This window comes from Salmo trutta, chromosome 38 (genome assembly GCF_901001165.1).
Source record: "Salmo trutta chromosome 38, fSalTru1.1, whole genome shotgun sequence".
In the NCBI taxonomy this organism is placed as follows: domain Eukaryota; kingdom Metazoa; phylum Chordata; class Actinopteri; order Salmoniformes; family Salmonidae; genus Salmo; species Salmo trutta.
Window position 1 is genome coordinate 16,125,844 of NC_042994.1, and position 20,816 is coordinate 16,146,659.

General features: G+C 42.2%; 1 protein-coding gene across 1 annotated transcript in view; it reads left to right on the top strand.

Annotated features, from left to right (window-relative positions):
• The window catches only part of LOC115177626 (protein kinase C alpha type), a 259,435-nt gene that overhangs the window by 120,540 nt on the left and 118,079 nt on the right, over nt 1–20,816 (top strand). Inside the window, exons 4-5 of the mRNA XM_029738557.1 lie at nt 12,988–13,099; nt 16,478–16,606. Coding sequence (XP_029594417.1) covers nt 12,988–13,099; nt 16,478–16,606 — 241 coding nt within the window. The remainder of the gene's footprint in view (nt 1–12,987; nt 13,100–16,477; nt 16,607–20,816) is intronic.

The window sequence follows — 20,816 nt, forward strand, 5'->3', positions numbered from 1 at the left end:
ACACATTCCCCAGAAGAATGTCCCTCATTCTAGCTGCAAATAAAGCTAGAGAGAAGAAGAGAGTTAAAAACATTGGTGTATGTGAGAATCAGAGTAATGGTCCACTCTTAGAAAAAAGGTTCTTAAAGGGTTCTTTGGCTGTTCCCATAGGAGAACCTGTTTTGGTTCCAGGTAAAAACCCTTTTTGGTTCCAGGTAGATGTTTTGGGTTCCATGTACAATCCTCTGGGGAAAAGGTTCTACATGGAACCCAAAAGGGTTCTACCTGGAACCAAAAAATTGTTCTTCAAAGGGTTCTCCTATGGGGACAGCCCAAGAAGCCTTTTAGGTTCCAGATGGCACCTTTCTAAGAGTGTATGGGAAGAGCCGTGGCTCACACAGCATATAGTGGTGGAGATTGCCATCCCATATAGGATCAAACATATTGATGTTTTGCCTGTATTTCTCCCAGTGGTCTGTCATTGCTTACTGCATGGAAAAATAACCTGAAAAAAGTGCTTTCCCCAGAATGGTGTGTGTGATATTAATCCATTCATAGAATAAATGGGCTTATATCCTTGACAAGTGGTCCTTTTAAAATACAGCTCAATGTATCCCTGCAGACTAGTGACTAGTAGCTTGGTACACCTAGTACAGTGCCATTTAATATGTTGGTCATCTTTTTGGGGAGAGTGCTTCATGGGTAACCGTGTATTGTCATTTTAATCAGGTTTTTTATTAATGTAGAAGAATAAAGCCATGTAGCTGTAGGCTAGAACTGTAGGACTGCTACTGCACAACAAACATGTCTTCACTGCACAGAGATGAACAGAGTGAAGAAGGAAACAGACAACCATGTTATTGTGTATAAGAGCTTAAAAGCCCTTCTGATGTGATCAGATGTTTTTCCGCTGTTGATTGCCTGCATTTTAAATCGGTTTGCCTCCTGGGTCTTTGGCATATTCAGTATGAGTAAGTCATTTTTATCAATGCGTCACCAGCCATCATTATCTGGAGGTTGTGTTTGTATGTACTTTCATTTCCCCTAAAAGAACTTCCAATCAAAGTTTTTATCCTCACAATTACTCACATTTTCTCAGCTTATTATTTCCCTATATTAAATTGTCTGGCGATTGGCCCGCTACCGTTAAGCTGCAAAGACTAGACTCGGCGAAATGACGTTCCCGTGAGCAGCACCGTAGATACTGCGGCTGAGCGAGATGCAAGACTTCGCTCTCACACGGTCACACACACAGCATCCGCGGATGTGCACAGGTTCGCGTCACGTTGTCACGGTGTGGTACCAACGGGACCAAAACAGCGGTGAAGTTTAGCTTCGCGCTTCAACGCTCTTAGTTGTTGACACACTACCGCTGTTTACTTTGTACGTCCACGTCATATTGCTGAGTCTACCTTTTTAAGTAGTCTTTGATTGTCTATATAAGCCATGACATTTTTTACATTCTGTTATAGCTGCCCTGGTCCCCCTATTTGATTTGTTCCATAGTAGCTACAGTACCTTCAGAAAGTGTTCACACCCCGTGACTTATTCCACATTGTGTTACAGCCTGAATACAAAATAGATCTTTTCCTCTCACCCATCTATTATTTATTACAAAAGAAATACAAAAATGTATAGATTTGCATAAGTATTCACACCCCTGTTTTGCAGTTTTACTTTAGTGCCTTATTGCAAACAGGGGGCATGCTTTGGAATATGTTTATTCAGTACACTCTTTCTGTACTGTTCCTTGTTTTCACTCTGTCATTTGGGTTAGTGTTGTGGAGTAACTAACAATGTTGTTGGTCCCATCCTCAGTTTTCTCCTATCACAGCCATTAAACACTGACCGGTTTTCTTCCTATCCGGGAACGGCGTTAGGAAGGACGCCTGTATCTTTGTTGTGTGGGTGTGTTGATACACCATCCAAAGTGTAATTAATAGCTTTACCGTGTTCAAAGGGATATTTTTTTTTTTTACCCATCTACCAATAGGTGTCCTTTGCGAGGCATTGGAAAACCTCCCTGTTCTTTTTATGTGGTTGAATCTGTGTTTTGAAATTCACTGCTCAACTGAGGGACCTTACAATTATCTTTGTGTGTGGGATACAGAGATGGGGTAGTCATTAAAAAAGAATGTTAAACAATATTATTGCACACAGAGTGAGTTCATGCAATTTATGTGACTTGTTAAGCAAATGTTTACTCCTGAACTTATTTAGGCTTGCCATAACAAAGGTATTGACTTAAAAGTTCTAAAAACATAATTCCACATTGACATTATGGGTTATTCTGCGTAGGCCAGTGACACAAAATCTCAATTGAATCAATTTTAATCCCACCTTGTAACACAACAAAATGCGGAAAAAGTCAAGGTGTGTGTGTGTGTACTTTCTGTATATCAGAACGTTGCTTAGCTGAATCGGGTGTGATACAATTTTAGGTCTGGTCCAAAAGCCTGCGTACCCAGTAGTTCCCCAGGAGTAGCATAGGCATAATGGGTTAAATCCAATTGGGAAACAGGTCAGATTTGATGATCCCAGCTCACTGTGTCCCATTACTAGCTGATGTAATGCTGTCACCTCCGTGCTCCCCACACACACACACACACACCCACACCTTAATTGCCTGGTTGGTACGGATCCCACACACGCTCCACTCCAGTCACGCCTCTCTCATTAACTTGGAGAGGACCACCGTGTTCAAGAGTAAAACGGGCAACGATTCGCTAAAAAGAGGCATGCAAATTGATTTTAAGAAGAAAAAAATCCATGAATGTGTTTCCCATTGTTTAATATCATCTTAAGCGTGGCCGTCGGTTGCAGCCGTGGATCGTTCCTGCCGTCAATCTCAATTAAGAACCAATTTGTCCACTACTTTGCCAGCCAAGAAAAGGGCCCATGCTGATGTTGTTACTCCATCCAGCTGTAATGATGTTTTCCCTGTACAAACCAGTCAATCATCTCCTATAACCCTGTAACCTGATACCCCCAGAATGCCACGCTAACTGCTACGCTAATGCAGGGTTTCCCATACTCGGTCCTTGGGCCCGCGCTGGGTGCACGTTTTGGTTTTAGCCCTGGCGCTACACAGCTGATTCAAATCGTCAACGCTTGATCAGCTGTGTAGTGCTAGGGCAAAAACCAAAACGTGCACTCTGCGCGGGCCCCAGAACCCAGTTTGGGAAACCCTGAGCTAACATAGCACAAGTACTGACCTGAATGGCCAAGGCGAAAGACCCAATTACATCCTAATGAGAGACTGGCCACAGAGATGGGACCTCAGCCCCACTGTCCACATTCCCCATCGTCCTCTGGTCAGACATACTCATTTAGAGGTAATACAGCCAAAGTCTGGGACATCGTGTGTCTCCCCAGTGACCATTTATGTAGTGCCTTGCATATCTGTCACAGGGGATTGTTAAAACACACCTGAATGACGAAAAGCTTGCTAATATATATTCATATTAAAAGCTTGCTAATGTATATCCACAATCAAGATTTCACCGTCTCTCTTTATAACGTTACTCTAGGCAACCTGTGAATTGTCTTGAAATCCTAACCCATGCTAACTGACGTGACCAGAGATGAAAACAATAGAAAAAGTCCTCTGCAGCTGAACTCTCCTCCCCTCCCCTCCTCTCAATCATTCCTTGGAAGGAGAGAACAAGGCAAAAGATGGAAAACAAGTGGATAATCCTTCAGTATCAGATGTGTGTGGGTGGACATGAGTAACTGCAGCTGGCGCGACAACCCTTTCTATCTCTCTCTGTCTGTCTGTGTCTGTCTTGCTGTGTATCTCTCCCTCTCTCTTCCTTCCTCCCCCTCTCGTTTTAACCAGCCCGGTCTGCTTCGTCGAACACCGTGGGGGCAGCTAATTAAGGGGTGTTTGCCGTGTGTGTGTGAGAGCGAGTGAGAAGCAGGAGACGACAATGCAATTAAAATACAAACACTCACTCAGACACTTTTATTCCGGGGCTTTAATGTAGCATCCAACACGACTCGGGGATGGAGTGGGATGAAGGTGGGAAATGGAAGTGATTTTGAAGGGGTGTGTGTGTGTGTGTGTGTGTGTGTGTGTGTGTGTGTGTGTGTGTGCCAAGGTGCCCAGTTAATTCCAACTGTAATGTGAGACAGCTGGGGGAGCTGGAGAGGTGAGACAGCTTGGAGGGTAGAGCTGGAACGATAAACCGAAAATGATCGACACCATCACTTATCGCAGGCGTTTTGCTGATATCGTTCATTGCGATAAGTAGACTATACTAGAGAAATGTGAAGTTTGAAACTTTGCTAAAATGGGGGATTGTTAATAGGACAATTGATGGCTATAACCATCAAGTAATAGTAGTTTAAAGGATCATTAAAAAACTGGTGCACATTAATGTTATAAACGTATGGTTCTATTTATCGTTATCTCGTCAATTCAGGCAATTTATCGCGATATGGATCTTTTTCAATATCGCCCAGCTCTATTGGAGTATCCAAGAGTCCTCAGGCTGGACTAAGTGTCACTGTGACACAAGGCTAAATTACAGAGTGAATCACATCGTGCTTCCTCGCTTAGCGCTCCATCACCTCTCAACAAGACATATAGCATCGTTTCCTTTCTCTCCCTCTTCTTTCATTAAGTGTGTTCCCTTTTTGGCAGGCAGTGTAAGATTGTGTCTCAAGGAACTGAGGAGATATTTCTGGCTGCTTTTCCCGAGCTTCCTTCAGCGGGAGCATACGTTTATCCCCACTTTCCTGGAAAAGAGAGCAGCGCTCTGAGAGGTTTCCAGTTTTTATAAACAGCCAGGTGTTCACATCAAACGGAATTCATTGCAGAGGGGTAGTCTGGATGGGGTTCTCAATGCAAATCCACTTCAAATTGGATTGGACTCTCTAAAAGAGGCTTACGGCTGAAATGGAGAAAACATCGGGAAAGTAGTATGCCACTTTACTAACTGGCAGCCTTCCAATTTTCAGGCGAAAGGATGACTTTGCTGTTTCACACACTGTTGAATGCATGGGCAATATGAATGAATCCATGTAGTTTGAGTACTGAGGCCTAGTCCTACTCATGGCATATTGACAATTCAATTCAGTTGACGCTTCGGCTGTGAGTGAGTGACACACAGTTGGGCATTATTCTCCAACTGAGTATGGATTATGAGTAGGGAGTGTGATGCATGAAAATCAGATATGTGTACTTTCAATGTGCCATTTTTCATCAAATTAGTCACTTTCAATGCACTCCCTTCCATGATGCTGATACGCCATTTACATCAGGCCTCCAACCACGTCACATGACAACTAGAGCTCAGTTTGCTATTCGATTGCAATGCCATGATCCACTATTCCTGTGGCATCTGACATGGCCTCTCTCCAGCACAGGCTACAGTAAGAGAGAACTCCCTACTGTATTTGGCCTTTGTTTCTTCAGGAGATTATGTGCACGATAGGAAGACATGCTACTTTAGTTACCATCTCCCATATTTGTCCAAGGTAGATATTGTGCCACCTATTTACTTTAGAAATGGCCCCAAAGTGAGTTTCAGTCGAGCGATAGCTGGAATGTTTTCTCATCTGTAAAATAGTGCAGTATTGAAAAAGGTAACGACCTTCGAGCAAGAAACTGAGTTCATAAATGTGACAGGCAAGCCAATGGAATTAGTTTGTTGCATTGAAACAACTGACTGCAACATGTAAATGTGAATGTTGTCACCATAGAGATCCTATTAAATTACTTAGTATTCTAATTCCTAATTCTATGGTTGTAACATTGCGCTTCAGAGTTTATAGGCATGCATTACACTCTTTCATTTCATAGTTCAACAGCAAAGTAAACTGTAAATTAGACCTCACCCTTTATAGGGTAATATACAGTGCATTTGGAAAGTATTCAAACCCCGTGACCTTTTCCAAATGTTATGTTACAGCCTTATTCTAAAATGGATTAAATCACATGTTTTCCTATACACAATACCCCATAATGACAAAGTGAAAACAGGTTTTTAGAAATGTATAAACAGAAATACTTTATTAATATAAGTATTCAGACCTTTTGCTTTGAGACTTGAAATTGAGCTCAGGTGCATCCTGTTTCCATTGATTGATCATTCTTGAGGTGTTTCTACAACTTGATTGGAGACCACCTGTGGTGAATTCAATTGAATGGACATGATTTGGAAAGGCACACACCTGTCTATATAAGGTCCCACAGTTGACAATGCATGTCAGAGCAAAAGCGAGACAGGATTGTGTCGAGGCACAGATCTCGAGGAGGGCCTTGGTCAAGCAGGTGACAATGGTCACTCGTGCAGAGTTCCTCTGTGGAGATGGTTGTCTTTCTGGAAGATTCTTCCATCTCTGCAGCACTCCACCAATCAAGCCTTTATGGTAAAACCCTGTTTTTGCTTTGTAAAAAAGATTGATAAAGGGGGGGGGGACATTTAATCCATTTTAAAATAAGGCTGTAATATAACAAAATGTGGAAAAAGTCAAGGCGTCTGAATACTTTCCGAATGCGCTGTAGATCACTTTCAACCCACATACTGAGGACACCATTCCCGTTTTAGGGTAAGGGCTACCATAGATTACTACAACAGGATGTAGGAAGGGCTGTTGCGGTGACTTTATTACCATCACACCGGCAGTCATGACCGCAGTCAACTTCCACGTGACCATTGAGTCACGGTAATCTCCTGTTATGCACGCTGGACATGCTTTGGTAGTACCCAACTTGCTAACGACCATCAGGTCCTAATGGCCTGTTACTCAGGGCTCTATTGTCCCTCTAACCACTCTGACATCACTGCAAATGCGATCGAAAATCACATCAAACACATCATCAAAACAGAATCCTGTTTTTAAAATTCACCTCACTGTGGTCAATTTGAAGAAAGTTCAACAGCAGGTTGAAACTGAGTGTAAAGGATGGTCATTGTGGATGTTGTTTCAAAGCCTAACACAACGAAATGGACAGCGCTTTCTAAGGTAATGATTCATTCAGGACAAACATATGCATATTAGAGCTTATACATATGCATAGGCTTATGAGCCCCCCCCCCCAAAAAAATAAAACGGAATTAAAATGATTGCGCCATTATACAATGCATAGCCTACTGCATATTATGCATGGCAGAAAAACATAAAACTAAACTTATTTAAGATGTCTTTGGTACTTAATTGGTCTAGCCTACAAAATGAAACAAATTCGAGTAATCACCACTGAGTGTGGACTGTGTTATTATGCATACTGGTGGACTGGTTTGGCTATCTTATGCTACTCTCCAACGTTTCTGTCCACGAGTCTGGGCTCATTGATTGTCCAGGGCGATTTTGAATAGCCTAGTAATAGGGACTTTTAATAATTAATTGGGTGACAGATTACCTTTTTAGCTATACAGAATATCTCACCACCATTTCGTTTCCATCTCCTCCTCTCTCTCCTTTATTCATTTCTCGAGTGTGCAGAGGGGCTGAAATATGTTTCGTTGCGAAACTATGTTACTATCGATGTTCCCGGACAGATTTCACTTGGTTTCCTAAATGAAGCAGTGGGTAGCTGCAGGAACAAGGTCGGAGAGCCCATGGCATACAGAGTTTGGGCGGAATGTTACCTGTCAGGCAGCGATAGCATGCTCCTCAAACAGTGGTTGTTGGTGCGTAGAGTGAAATGTGTTCTTACATATATTTCTCAGCTGCTCATATTAAGCACATGCTCCGCTATAAATCCGAAGTAGCCTACCCATCATTATTGAAAACTGGACCGGTGGGAAAGCGCTCAGCCTCCATTCGCTATTCGAGTGCATACAAGTGACATGTCTTTTTTTTCCCCTGCTCCTCTTCCTGCCCATTTGATAATGGGCCATTCTAAATCAAAACTCATTTTAGATATTAGTAAAGACCAGATTAAATTGAGAGTAGTGTGATGGGTGAAAGTATGATCACTTGATGAGAGAACAGCGTGTGCAGCCTGAGGCAAGGAACTGAGTGCAAGCTTTTTTTTTGCGACTTTCTCAAATCAACAGCCTATAGTTGCACCATGGAGCCCATATGCTTTGATTTCGAAGACATTCTAAGGTTTGTATCATTCACAACTAAAGTTGCCAAATAACTCTAAATCTAGCACATAGGACCTTTTTCCAAATGATCACTTTTATGCTCATCACACTTCATATGTGCGCTCGTTCCGGAATGGGTTTAATATCCTTTCTATTTTATTCAGCTAAATTGAATGATATTCTTCTGACTATAAAATCATATAATATAAAATAATGCCATGGAACTTATTAGCAAATGTTGTCGGCTGAACGATCACGGCTACAGCCTATGGCATTGTAATTGTACATAGCCAGGTAACATAGTGCCAATTTATATTCTGTTCTTCAGAAATACGTTTTCTTCATATCATAATGTTTCTTTAGACCTGACTAAAATAAATCATTGATTTATTGTTATGGCGTATGTTCAATTGATTTATTTTAAATGTAGATGTTGCAAAGGCGCACATCACCGGCTTGTGCGAGAGCTTGTATGCGTGGAGGCCTGGAGATACTAAATGTGTTTGTTAATTCACGGTCAATTACCGTGGGCCCGGCATTAGTTTGCATGACAGTAACCGGCTGACACAGTTTCATGACCGCCACAGCCCTAACTGTAGGTATGAAGTAGATTTTCTACATGCAGAGCCCCATCTCAAATCATCTTCTTTACTATACCACTATCTCGTGATCTCTCTCCATCTCTTTGAACATCGTCCTTGACTTTACTTCAATATCTTTTAAACTCTTATTTCAGTTATTTCATTTTTTACATTGGGCTGACAATAGATTTCATTTCCAGCGAAGCTCGGCATACTCTGTTCTGACCGGTCCGTGGAAGACTAACTATTTTATCTCGAACTTCCTATTCTCCGTGGATATAAAAGTGAGCCCTTAAGATAATTGCCGTGATTTGACTATCAAACTCCAGTACGAACAAGAATCTGATGAGGTGTTGCGTCTCGTAAAGCTGTACCGTTGGCCTGATTCTAAATAGGGGCTGTTAACCCCGCTATGTAAATATATGGTCACGTTTGGAGATTATAACACAAAACCAGACACCACAGTGAAGCTGTTCATAGTCTACATGTAGTACTACTGCTCCAGGGAGTCTACCATGCTCTACCATACTGAACTATGATGGGCTGCAATACTGTTTGTAGGGGTGACGGATGAAGGGACACATTTTCTCTCCTTCTTTTGATCTCCTACACTTGCTTAGACCTTTTATCTGTCTTCACCATGCTCCATAAGGGCAACACTCTCCTATTTGATCTTGGACAAGTTCTCCTATTACATTGCTGCTCTTTGGCCTCAGTAATGCTCTGGCACTGGTCTGGGAACAGTTTCACAGCACGACTATCCAGGTGTTGCAGATGGCTGCTGGAGGGCTGGATACTGACCTCAGAGCTGCCCTTGATGATCCAGTGATAAGCAGGGCGAGATAATCATGTCAGAATATAATATGTGGCAGAAGTCTACTGCTTTGATACACACATGGGTCATTGTAGAGGAAACAAGGAAAAGATGCCCAACGCTCTCTGTGTCATTCAACCGTGGCCTGCAAGTATAAAATATAGGTCATTAAAATGACACTACTCATTTGAGCTCTTTGAGTTCTTCATATCCCATTATGAATGACAGTAGTAACCAACCATTCTCCTTTGATATATGTAGTAGGATGAAGTTGCCCCTATACACTGCTCTAAGATAAGTGTTTGTTTTTCCCCCAATTGTTGAAGATCCAGTTTGAAGAGTGCAAGCTGATCCTAGATCTGTGTCTAAGGCCAACTTATACTCTGAGCACTCAGGGTACTGTGACATCCTTTTCTAATGATATACAGTACCAGTCAAAAGTTTGGACACCTACTCATTCAGGGGTTCATCTTTATTTATTTTTTTACATTTTCTACATTATAGAATAATACTGAAGACATCAACACTATGAAATAACACATATGGGGTCATGTAGTAACCCAAAAAGTGTTAAACAAATCAAAATATATTTTATATTGAGATTATTCAAAGTAGCCACCCTTTGCCTTGATGACAGCTTTGCATACTCTTGGCATTATCTCAACCAGCTTCATGAGGTAGTCACCTGGAATGCATTTCAATTAACAGGTGTGCCTTGTTAAAAGTTAATTTGCGGAATTTCTTTACTTCTTAATGCGTTTGAGCCAATCAGTTGTGTTGTGACAAGGTAGGGGTGGTATACAGAAGATACCCGATTTGGTAAAATACCATGTCCATATTATGACAATAACAGCTCAAATAAGCACAGAGAAACGTCAGTCCATCAATATTTTAAGACATGAAGGTCAGTCAATCCGGAAAATGTAAAGAACTTTGAAACTTTCTTCAAGTACAGTCGCAAAAACCATCAAGTGTTATGATGAAACCGGCTCTCATGAGAACCGCCACAGGAAAGGAAGACCCAGAGTTACCTCTGCTGCAGAGGATTGCAGCCCAAATAAATGCAGCCCAAATAAATGCTTCACAGAGTTCAAGTAACAGACACATCTCAACATCAACTTTTCAGAGGAGACTGCATGAATCAGGCCTTCATGGTTGAATTTCTGCAAGAAACCACTACTAAAGCACACCAATAAGAAGACACTTGCTTGGGCCAAGAAACACAAACAATGGACATTAGCTTGGTCCTTTTGGTCTGATGAGTCCAAATTTGAGATTTTTGGTTCCAACCGTCATGTCTTTGTGAGACACAGAGTAGGTGATCGGATGATCTCCGCATGTGTGGCTCCCACCGTGAATCATGGAGGAGGAGGTGTGGGGGTGCTTTGCTGGTGACACTGTCTGTGATTTATTTAGAAATCAAGGCACCCTTAACCAGCGTGGCTACCACAGCATTCTGCTGTGATACGCCACCCCATCTGGTTTGGGCTTAATGGGACTATCATTTGTTTTTCAAAAGAACAATGACCCAACACACCTCCAGGCTGTGTAAGGGCTATTTGACCAAGAAGGAGAGTGATGGAGTGCTGCATCAGATGACCTGGCCTCCATAATCACCCGACCTCAACCCAGTTGAGATGGTTTGGGAGGAGTTGGACCGCAGAGTGAAGGAAAAGCAGCCAACAAGTGCTCAGCATATGTGGGAACTCCAAGACTGTTGGAAAAGCATTCCAGGTGAAGCTGGTTGGGAGAATGCCAAGAGTGTGCAAAGCTGTCATCAAGGCAAAGGGTGGCTACTTTGAAGAATCTCAAATATAAAATATATTTGGATTTGTTTAACACTTTTTTGGTTACTACATGTTTCCATATGTGTTATTACATAGTTTACGTTTTCCCTATTATTCTAAAATGTAGAAAATAGTAAAAATAAAGAAAGCCTTAAAAGTAGGTGTCCAAACTTTCGACTGTTACTTTACATTACTAGAACATGTCTACAACTCGAATGAAACCAAAAGTTAAGTCAGTGTATAATCCTTGTCTTTTCTGACATCTGTTAGTCATCCAATCAGTTTCTCACCTACTCTCTTTGAAACAGATTGATATACTGTGATTCTCCATGAATTTGTTTTATTCATAGTGTGTACCAAATCATTAATAGTGTATAAGACTGATTTAAAATGCACCAACATCGCCTGGAGGACAGGTTTGTGTATTAGCAAGGTATTGAACTGACACATGAAGGCCCTTGGTCTGTTACTCTTTGCCTCACACAAACCAATTACGGAGTGACACATTTTTGCCCAATTACAACAAAGCTTATTGGTACGTACGGTAGAAGACCTGTTTTTGCTGCTATTACCAGTTTGGAATATGTTGTGTACACTACTGCTACAAAGTCACCGTTCCTTCAAAGTATATACACCCCTTCCCTTTACTTTTTCCCCCCCAAAATTAAAGCTGAAATGTCTTCAGTCAATAAGTATTCAACCCCTTTGTTATGTCCTAAATACATTTTCAAATGTTTCTTCCACTTTGACGTCAAGAGTATTTTGTGTAGATCGTTGACCAAAAATGACAAATCCATTTTAATCCCACTTTGTAACACAACAAAATGTGGAAAAGGTCATGGGGTGAATAGTTTCTGAAGGCGCTGTATACATTATGTAGGAGTTGCACTTAGAGAGTACTGTAGATCAGTTCCAGCTAATAAAAAGTCCAACTGTAACATAAGGTGCATCCATTGTTGTGGCTCAGACAATCAGTCTACAGTGATTGACCTACTCTAGAAGTTGGATTTTCCACCAAGTGTGGCTGAAGTTAATTCATTGGACAACCACTTGAGTTTTTGATCATGGGTATTGGTCCACATATGAGTGGTTAATAAAGAAATGGGGGAAAAAAGCGTGCCGATTGCAATCAATGCACAATCAGCGCTGGAATTCTGAGCCTGCAGGACATGCTTTTGACTTTTAATTATTATTATTATTATATATTTTTTTTTTTACAGACCATTTAACAGCACCGGTCAGTGCAAAATAGAGTGAGAGCTTTGGAGATTGCGATGGTTCTATTTAGAAAAGTACTATATCCTCTCATTTTCAATTCTGTAAAATGTCCCTGTTTCAATATTAGAACAGTCCTTGCAGAAAGGATTTTGCCCTTAGCCTTGTCTGTTTAATTCATTTAATTTTTGCTTCTTTCCTTTCCTCATAGAAAGATACTTTGTCAAACCAGTGCTGAAGAACATGCTTTGTATAGACAGTACAAGTTTTTCATTCAAACTAAATGACTAGCGCTGACTCATCTCATGTATCGACTCCAATTATTACTCTCATACCTTTTTTTTCATATCCTGCCATGTCTGGCTCAGTTGAATAGCTTTCCATCATTACTGTATCTGTGGAAAAGGAACTTGAACTGTACAGACTGGAGTTAATAACATGGAAAAATTTGAACTCAACATTCATGTTTTGGGTACTTTTCTTTGTGTTGCATTACTGCTCTGATCATACTGCGTATTGTACATGATCATACTTAACTAACCCCTCACCATGTCTCTTTGTCTTTGCAGGACCCCAGAACCAAGCACAAGTTTAAGATCCACACCTATGGCAGCCCCACCTTCTGCGACCACTGTGGCTCTCTCCTGTATGGTCTCATCCACCAGGGGATGAAGTGTGACAGTGAGTAATGTACCTCTCCATCCACTTAGACTGGGGATCACTATACATAACCTGCGACGTAAACATTAAGCTGACACACGGTGCACCTAACTATGGCCAATCTAATCAATAATGGAACGCTGATGTTACACACGTCACTGTTGATCCACCCGCTGATGTCGTCTGGTCAGCTTGGTTAGCTAGCTAGCAAGCTACACTGAACAAAAATGTAGTGTTGGTCCCATATTTCATGAGCTGAAATCTTCTCACAAACAGTTAGTGCTGTCTCGCTAACTGCTCTTCCCATTAACAGTTAGTGCTATCTCGCTAACTGCTCTTCCCATTAACAGTTAGTGCTGTCTCGCTAACTGCTCTTCCCATTAACAGTTAGTGTTGTCTCGCTAACTGCTCTTCCCATTAACAGTTAGTGCTGTCTCGCTAACTGCTCTTCCCATTAACAGTTAGTGCTGTCTCGCTAACTGCTCTTCCCATTAACAGTTAGTGCTGTCTCGCTAACTGCTCTTCCCATTAACAGTTAGTGCTGTCTCGCTAACTGCTCTTCCCATTAACAGACAGACAGATAGGAATGCCGATTAGGACCCGTCTAAAGTGGACAGAATGCTCAATGCACTGGCAGCCAAAGAGGATATGGAGCTCTCTCCTTATACTGAAATGTGTTATAGTGGGCTGTGATGGAGCCAGGAAAGCTGTGATGAAGCTGGACCTCACTGGTGAAAGGAGTTTCTTGATTTGAAGAGGTTAATGTTGGCTAGGTGTTAGTAACACCTGGGGAGTCATTTCATAACAGCTAATGTTATCATTCTTTGGCAGTGTTATGATTGTCATTATGCAAAAATGCTCCAAATCAAACCTTTTAACATTAGCAAATGGTGACATTTCTATCACACATTTACTTACGTAACTCATGTAAATTATTATGAGGTACAGATGCAGCTATCTGGTCTAAAAGTTACCTGCCTCATTTCTATGACAGGAATGTAATGCAATTTTCCAGGCGGACAAAGACAGCTTCGCCGGTGAGATTGAATTGCCCTGCCTATTGGTTCACTGTAAAGCACCGGCTTGGCTGTTTGGCAGCACAATGCCTAACATACGACTGGATCCCCTTAGCATTCCCTGGGCTAGCATGATATCTAGCATGATATCTAGCATGATATCTAGCATGATATCTAGCATGATATCCATCACATTACACCACAGCTCTTTTGTTGCTTCACCTTTTCTAAATGAGCCTGTCAGTCAGACACAGAACATCAGTTCTATCGTTGCCAATCGCCACTTTGAGTAGCCTTCAAGTCACTCTGACAGCTTCCACACAACTTTATAATAATAATATATTATATTCTTACTGCTGATGGGATGTCAAAGTAATGCGAGCAGTGCAAACTATACTGAACAAAAATATAACCTCAACATGTAAAGTGTTGGTCCCGTGTTTCATGAGCTGAAATAAAAGATCCCAGAAATGTTCCTTACACACAAAAAGCTTACTTCTCTAAAATGTTGTGCTCAAATTTGTTTACATTCCTGTTAGTGAGCATTTCTCCTTTGCCAAGATAATACATCCACCTGACAGGTGTGGCATATCAAGAAGCTGATTAAACAGCATGATCATTACACAGGTGCACCTTGTACTGGGGACAATAAAAGGTAGCTCTGAAATGTGCAGTTTTGTCACACAACACAATGCCACAGATGTCTCAAGTTTTGAGGATGTGTGCAATTGGCATGTTGATTGCAGGAATGTCCACCAGAGCTGTTACCAGAGAATTTAATGTTAAGTTCTTTACCATAAGCCGCCTCCAACCTCGTTTTAGAGAATTTGACAGTACTTCCAACCGGCCTCACAACTGCAGACCACGTGTATGGCGTTGGTTGGTCGAGAGGTTTGCTGATGTCAACGTTGTGAACAGAGTGCCCCATGGTGGCAGTGGGGTTATGGTATGGGCAGGCACCGAACACAATTGTATTTTACTGATGGTAATTTGAATGCACAGGGATACCGTGACGAGATCCTGAGGCCATTGTGAGGCATATTTTTAAAGGTATCTGTGACCAACACATGCATATCTGTAATCCCAGTCCCATGTGAAATCCATAGATTAATGAATGTATTAGAATTGACTAACTTTCTTATATGAACTGTAACTCAGTAAAATTGTTAAGTTGCGTTTATATTTTTGTTCCTTATGAATACATGGCTCTGAGTCTGGCTAGCACTGTCAGGAATATGGGGTAACGTTAGTTACAGTGTGGTGAGGGTGAATTCAATTCTTAATCTTGCTAGCTGGCTAGTTATCTAGCTGGTTTTAGCAAAAGGACTTTCTACAAAATGTTGGTAGCTAGCTAGCAACATTAGCGAAGCTAGCTGCACAATCACATTGGCTACCAAGCAACATGAGATCGTTTCTAAATTCTGGAGGCAGTGGAAACACGATTTGAGCTAGCCCACCATGGCCCAACACGGGTTGATTTCATAGTTACAATGGAAACAAGGCTTTAGATGTGCTCAAAGTACATTCAAAAACAACTTTATTGACATCGCTCATACTGCACAATGAAGTTAAATTACAATTCTGTTATATTGCCGAATTATGATTTCCATTATTTAAAACTGCATTTCCATTTCCTGTCCATTCCTTCCAGCAGTTTCCTCTCTGAAACCCACACGATTCCAGAGATCTTTAAATATACATTATCAAAGCTGATGTGCGGCTTTATTAGTACAATTCCCTCAGTCTTATGATTTTCATATGTGATAAAGCACGAATGACTTTAATTCAATGGTAAATAGTACATCATATCTCTTCACCAGAGCTGGCATGTAGTACTAATTATGACTCAGGGTTATATATAAATAGGGATTAGGTTATGGTTGGAAAATGAGATTGGCACATGCTGGCTGTTCTAATCAGACTGCAAATTAGATGATCATCTTGTGTTTTTAATTGCGTGTTGCCATATTGTAGACCAGAGGCTATGTTTGTAGACGCTGATTTTTTATTTATTTATTAATTTCACCTTTATTTAACCAGACAGGCCAGTTGAGAACAAGTTCTCATTTACAACAGCGACCTGGCCAAGATAAAGCAAAGCAGTGCGACACAAACAACACAGGGTGTTTGAGATACAGTAACCATGTTTTCACATGTAAACAGCACAGTTACAATTTCTTCAGGATGAAATCAGTTTTGTGATATCAGTTATTCCCGAGCAACACCTGGCCTTTTGACTTCATGAATAAAGCACATCAGTTTTTTGCTTAAACCAACCTTTTTAGTTTGTTTACCTTTCTTCTGCCTCTCCGTCTCTCCTGGTACCTCTTTAATGCTGTCTCTCTTTTTCTGTCTGTCTTTCTGTGTGTGTGCATCCCTTCAGCCTGCGACATGAACGTGCACAATCAGTGTGTGATGAACGTGCCCAGCATGTGTGGGACGGACCACACCGAGAGGAGGGGACGCCTCTACCTGAAGTGTGAGGTCACAGAGGACAAGCTGCAGGTCACAGGTAGGCCTCCAGACCAGACCATCTCTCAGACAAATCTATTTATCACTGTTTGTCCCAAATGGCAACTTATTCCTTGTATAGTGCACTACGTTTGACCAAAGCCCACAGGGATCTGATCAAAATCAGTGCACTATGAAGGGAGTAGGGTGTCATTTCAGGCGCATCCGTTTCCTCAGTGGGGTTATGGTGTGTAATGGCTGACAGAGCTTCCGCTTACCTTTTCACAATCAGTCCTAACCATCAGTCCCCAACCACTTTAGCTCTCAGTTGCCTGTTACAGCCCCATATTGATTGATAAGAAAGAAACCACGTCTGGCCACAAATCCATTCGCAGCATGGATCGCTCCCACCGGGCAGTCGTCACCACTGATTCCTGGCAATCTGTGTGTGTGTGTTCGTTCTTGTGGGTGTGTGCGCCCATGTGCATGTGTGCTCCCTCTAACCTGAGCGTATATCGATTTCTATCTACACAATTGTCAATCGCGTTAATAGGCCCAGGCTTTGAAGACCATTCCATTTGTAAAAACACCCGTTCACAGTTCAATAGATGAAGTGAACTGGTTGTCATACCAAATATCCCCGCTGTCTGTTTTTGAGTGACAGCAGCCCAGAGACAGCATGTGGTGAGGCAACCATCACTTAATAAAAGCCTCCAGTCTGCCGCCTACAGAGACATGGGTCAATTCCCTTTTGTATACAGATCAATACTGTGTGTGCGCTTTCCAAATAGCACCCTATTCCCTATATAGTACTTTTAAAGCTGTGCCCAAAACTACTTTTGGGCACTGCCCATGTACAGTCACGACAAACCCTGTCCATTTTTTAAACTTTATGAACATACCTGGGACAGGGACGTCGCTAGGCCTAAAGCCCCCCCCCTAAAATATTCATTAGCCCCCCTAAATAAATCAATATATCGGTCAATATATTTTCTCTGATTTCTTTTTTTTTCGTCAACCATTCCATCGCATCTTAAACCTCTTACCGGGCGGGCACTAGGACCTGGGGGAGGCTGCTGCTGCAGAGGCTGCTGCATGCACTAGTGACTGTTACACTTCGAACACACCGACTGTGTCCTTGCGTTTTGACACACCAGAAGTACATTCATTTCCAATGGAACGCGGGGTTTGCCTTGCAGCATTGCGTTGCAGTTGCAGTGCGTTCTGTGTCCAATGTATGCATCAAATTGTATGCGTAGACTTGACAGAAAGTAGCAAAACGTGAATGTTGAATTTTTTTTGCACACATATCCAGTAAAAAAATGTGGGATAACATAATAAAAACAGTTTGACTGTAGAATTTCTTTACATTTTTTTATTCATTTATTTGCCAAGTATATTATTTATTCGATGACATCCACAAATTAATTGTGAGAGCCTATAATATAATGTCCCTCCAAAATGCAGTTTTGGAGTGAAATGCAATAATAAATAGTCAAGATAGCAGAGTAGGCTCTTTCAGCAATGAGACCAACGTTGAGGAAGTTGGGCCGGGACCAGCCCCGCCGAAAGCGCAGGTCTGTGTGGGTCCAGAGATAGTTAAAGTCCCGAAAGCAGGCAGGTGAGTTCCACCGTCTCATTCAAGAGCTTCGACTGTTTGGAGAGGAATTCCGTTACTTTCTTCTGGACCGAAGCCAGTTCGATCACCTGCTCCAGATGGTTGGAGCCAGGATCGCCCGGATGGATACCAACTACCGGGAGTCCATCAGCCCAGTTGAACGCCTGGCGATTGGTCTCCGGTAAGCTAAATTCTAGTACATTTTTAAAGCTTTTGATAACATAATTGATTGATATTTGATACATTGTTTTTAATGTGCAACCTAGCTAGCTAACGGTTCCAAAAGTGTCCTTCTGCTTTCCCCATAGGATAACCCTTTTTGGTTCCAGGTATAACCCTTTGGGGAAAAGGTTATACATGGAACCCAATGGGGTTCTCCTATGGGGACAGCCGGAGAACCCTTTTAAGTAGATAGAAAGAATGGTACTAAGAGTAGAGTTGGCCTGGGCTACAGTTTATTGATATAGTCATAGACTGAATTGTAGTGTTTCAAGGCATTGTTAATGATGGTTGATGAGTATTACAATATAATTAGCAGCGCTTAATAAACAGTAATGAGGTAGCTATATGAGTAGATAGAATATGTTGGTGGAATTCAAGTCACACACAATATTGATAATTATTTTGAATTATATTTCAGATTCTTGGTGTCATGGGACTCCTACAGGACCATCGGATTCAGCTTCCGAAGTGGACGGTCCACGGTGGCAGGCATTGTCCCCTCTGTGGCACAAGCCATTTGGGACTGTCTGGCTGGTACAGGCAGATACAGGGACTACTCATGCCTGTCCCCAAGGAGGACGACTGGAGGGCCATCGCTGCCGAGTTCCTGGAGCGGTGGAATTTCCCCAACTGTCTTGGCTCCATTGACGGGAAACATGTAGTAATCCAGGCTCCACCGTGCTTGGATTCACAAGGGTACATATTCAGTTATACTTTTGGCTATTGTAGATGCCATCTACTGTTTCCGTGTTGTCGATGTTGGTGCTTATGACAAGGGAAGTGATGGCGGGACCCTCCGGGACTCTGCCTTCGGCCAGGCACTTCATGATGGCACATTGGAGATTCCACCACCTGCATCACTCCCTGGTGCTGAAGATGTGTTCCCCACATCTTCGTCGGCAACGAGGCCTTCACTTTGAGACCCAACCTCATGAGACCCTACGCTGGACGCCAGCTGCCATTGCCAAAGCCTGTAAGGATCTTTAACAAACGACTGTCCAGGGCAAGGTTAGTTGTTGAATGCACCTTTGGGATTCTGGCAGCCCGGTGGAGAATGTATCGGAGAGTGCTTGGTCTCAGCCCCTCAAATGTCGATGCCTGCGTGAAGGCCACGTGTTCTCTATAACTACCTGCGGAGGTCATTCCAGGAGCCGCTCCGGATGGAGACGGGCACGCCAAATGGTCACCTACCTGATGTCACCAGGGCAGGTGCCAACAACGCCCCCAGACAGGCACTCCAGGTGAGGGAGAAGCTGACCACCTACTTCTCATCGCCAGCAGGTGAAGTTCCATGGCAGTATGCCGTGGAGTGAAACGGCTCTTTTTAAGAGCCCCGTAACACAAAGGTTATTTTAAGAACCATCCACCGTTGTCCATAAAATATAATTTTTTTTCCCAGATTACTTTGTGTCATTGTCTCTCTTCATTTGGAAGTTATATTTAAGTGAAATTTGGGAGTAAAGACCACACCTTAAAACCCCTTCCCTCTCCCATTAACGTCAGTATTATACACACCTGGCATGGTACATCAGGTGAGCAGGAGCACTAATTAAGGTTATACGACATAGTTAGTATGATAACAATGTGAAAGGGTAACCTAGGGTCCATACAAATAGTACAATTTACCACCATGATCACTGGCCTGACAAAATACAGGTGGAAAAAGAACGAATTAGGAAGAGAATGTGTTTTTACTTTCATCTTGTCTTAGATCTGCAAAGACGTAGGGAAGAAATACGCAGATTAAGTCTAAATGAGATATTAATAAACAACTGAAACAACTGACTATGAAAACATCATTTAAGTATTCAAGTACAGGAAAGAACATGACAGGTATGTGTGTTGTAAAAATGAAACTATTTGAAAGAGCCTCTAATCTGTAAGAGAACAACAAGAGCATGTGTTTTTGGCACAACTGCAGACAGATACAGGGACTACTCATAAAGCCTAGACGTAGTAGGGGAACTGCAGACAGATACAGGGACTACTCATAAAGCCTAGACGTAGTAGGGGAACTGCAGACAGATGCAGGGACTACTCATAAAGCCTAGACGTAGTAGGGGAACTGCAGACAGATACAGGGACTACTCATAAAGCCTAGACGTAGTAGGGGAACTGCAGACAGATACAGGGACTACTCATAAAGCCTAGACGTAGTAGGGGAACTGCAGACAGATGCAGGGACTACTCATAAAGTCTAGACGTAGTAGAGGAAATGCAGACAGATGCAGGGACTACTCATAAAGCCTAGACGTAGTAGGGGAACTGCAGACAGATACAGGGACTACTCATAAAGCCTAGACGTAGTAGAGGAACTGCAGACAGATACAGGGACTACTCATAAAGCCTAGACATAGTAGGGGAACTGCAGACAGATACAGGGACTACTCATAAAGCCTAGACGTAGTAGGGGAACTGCAGACAGATACAG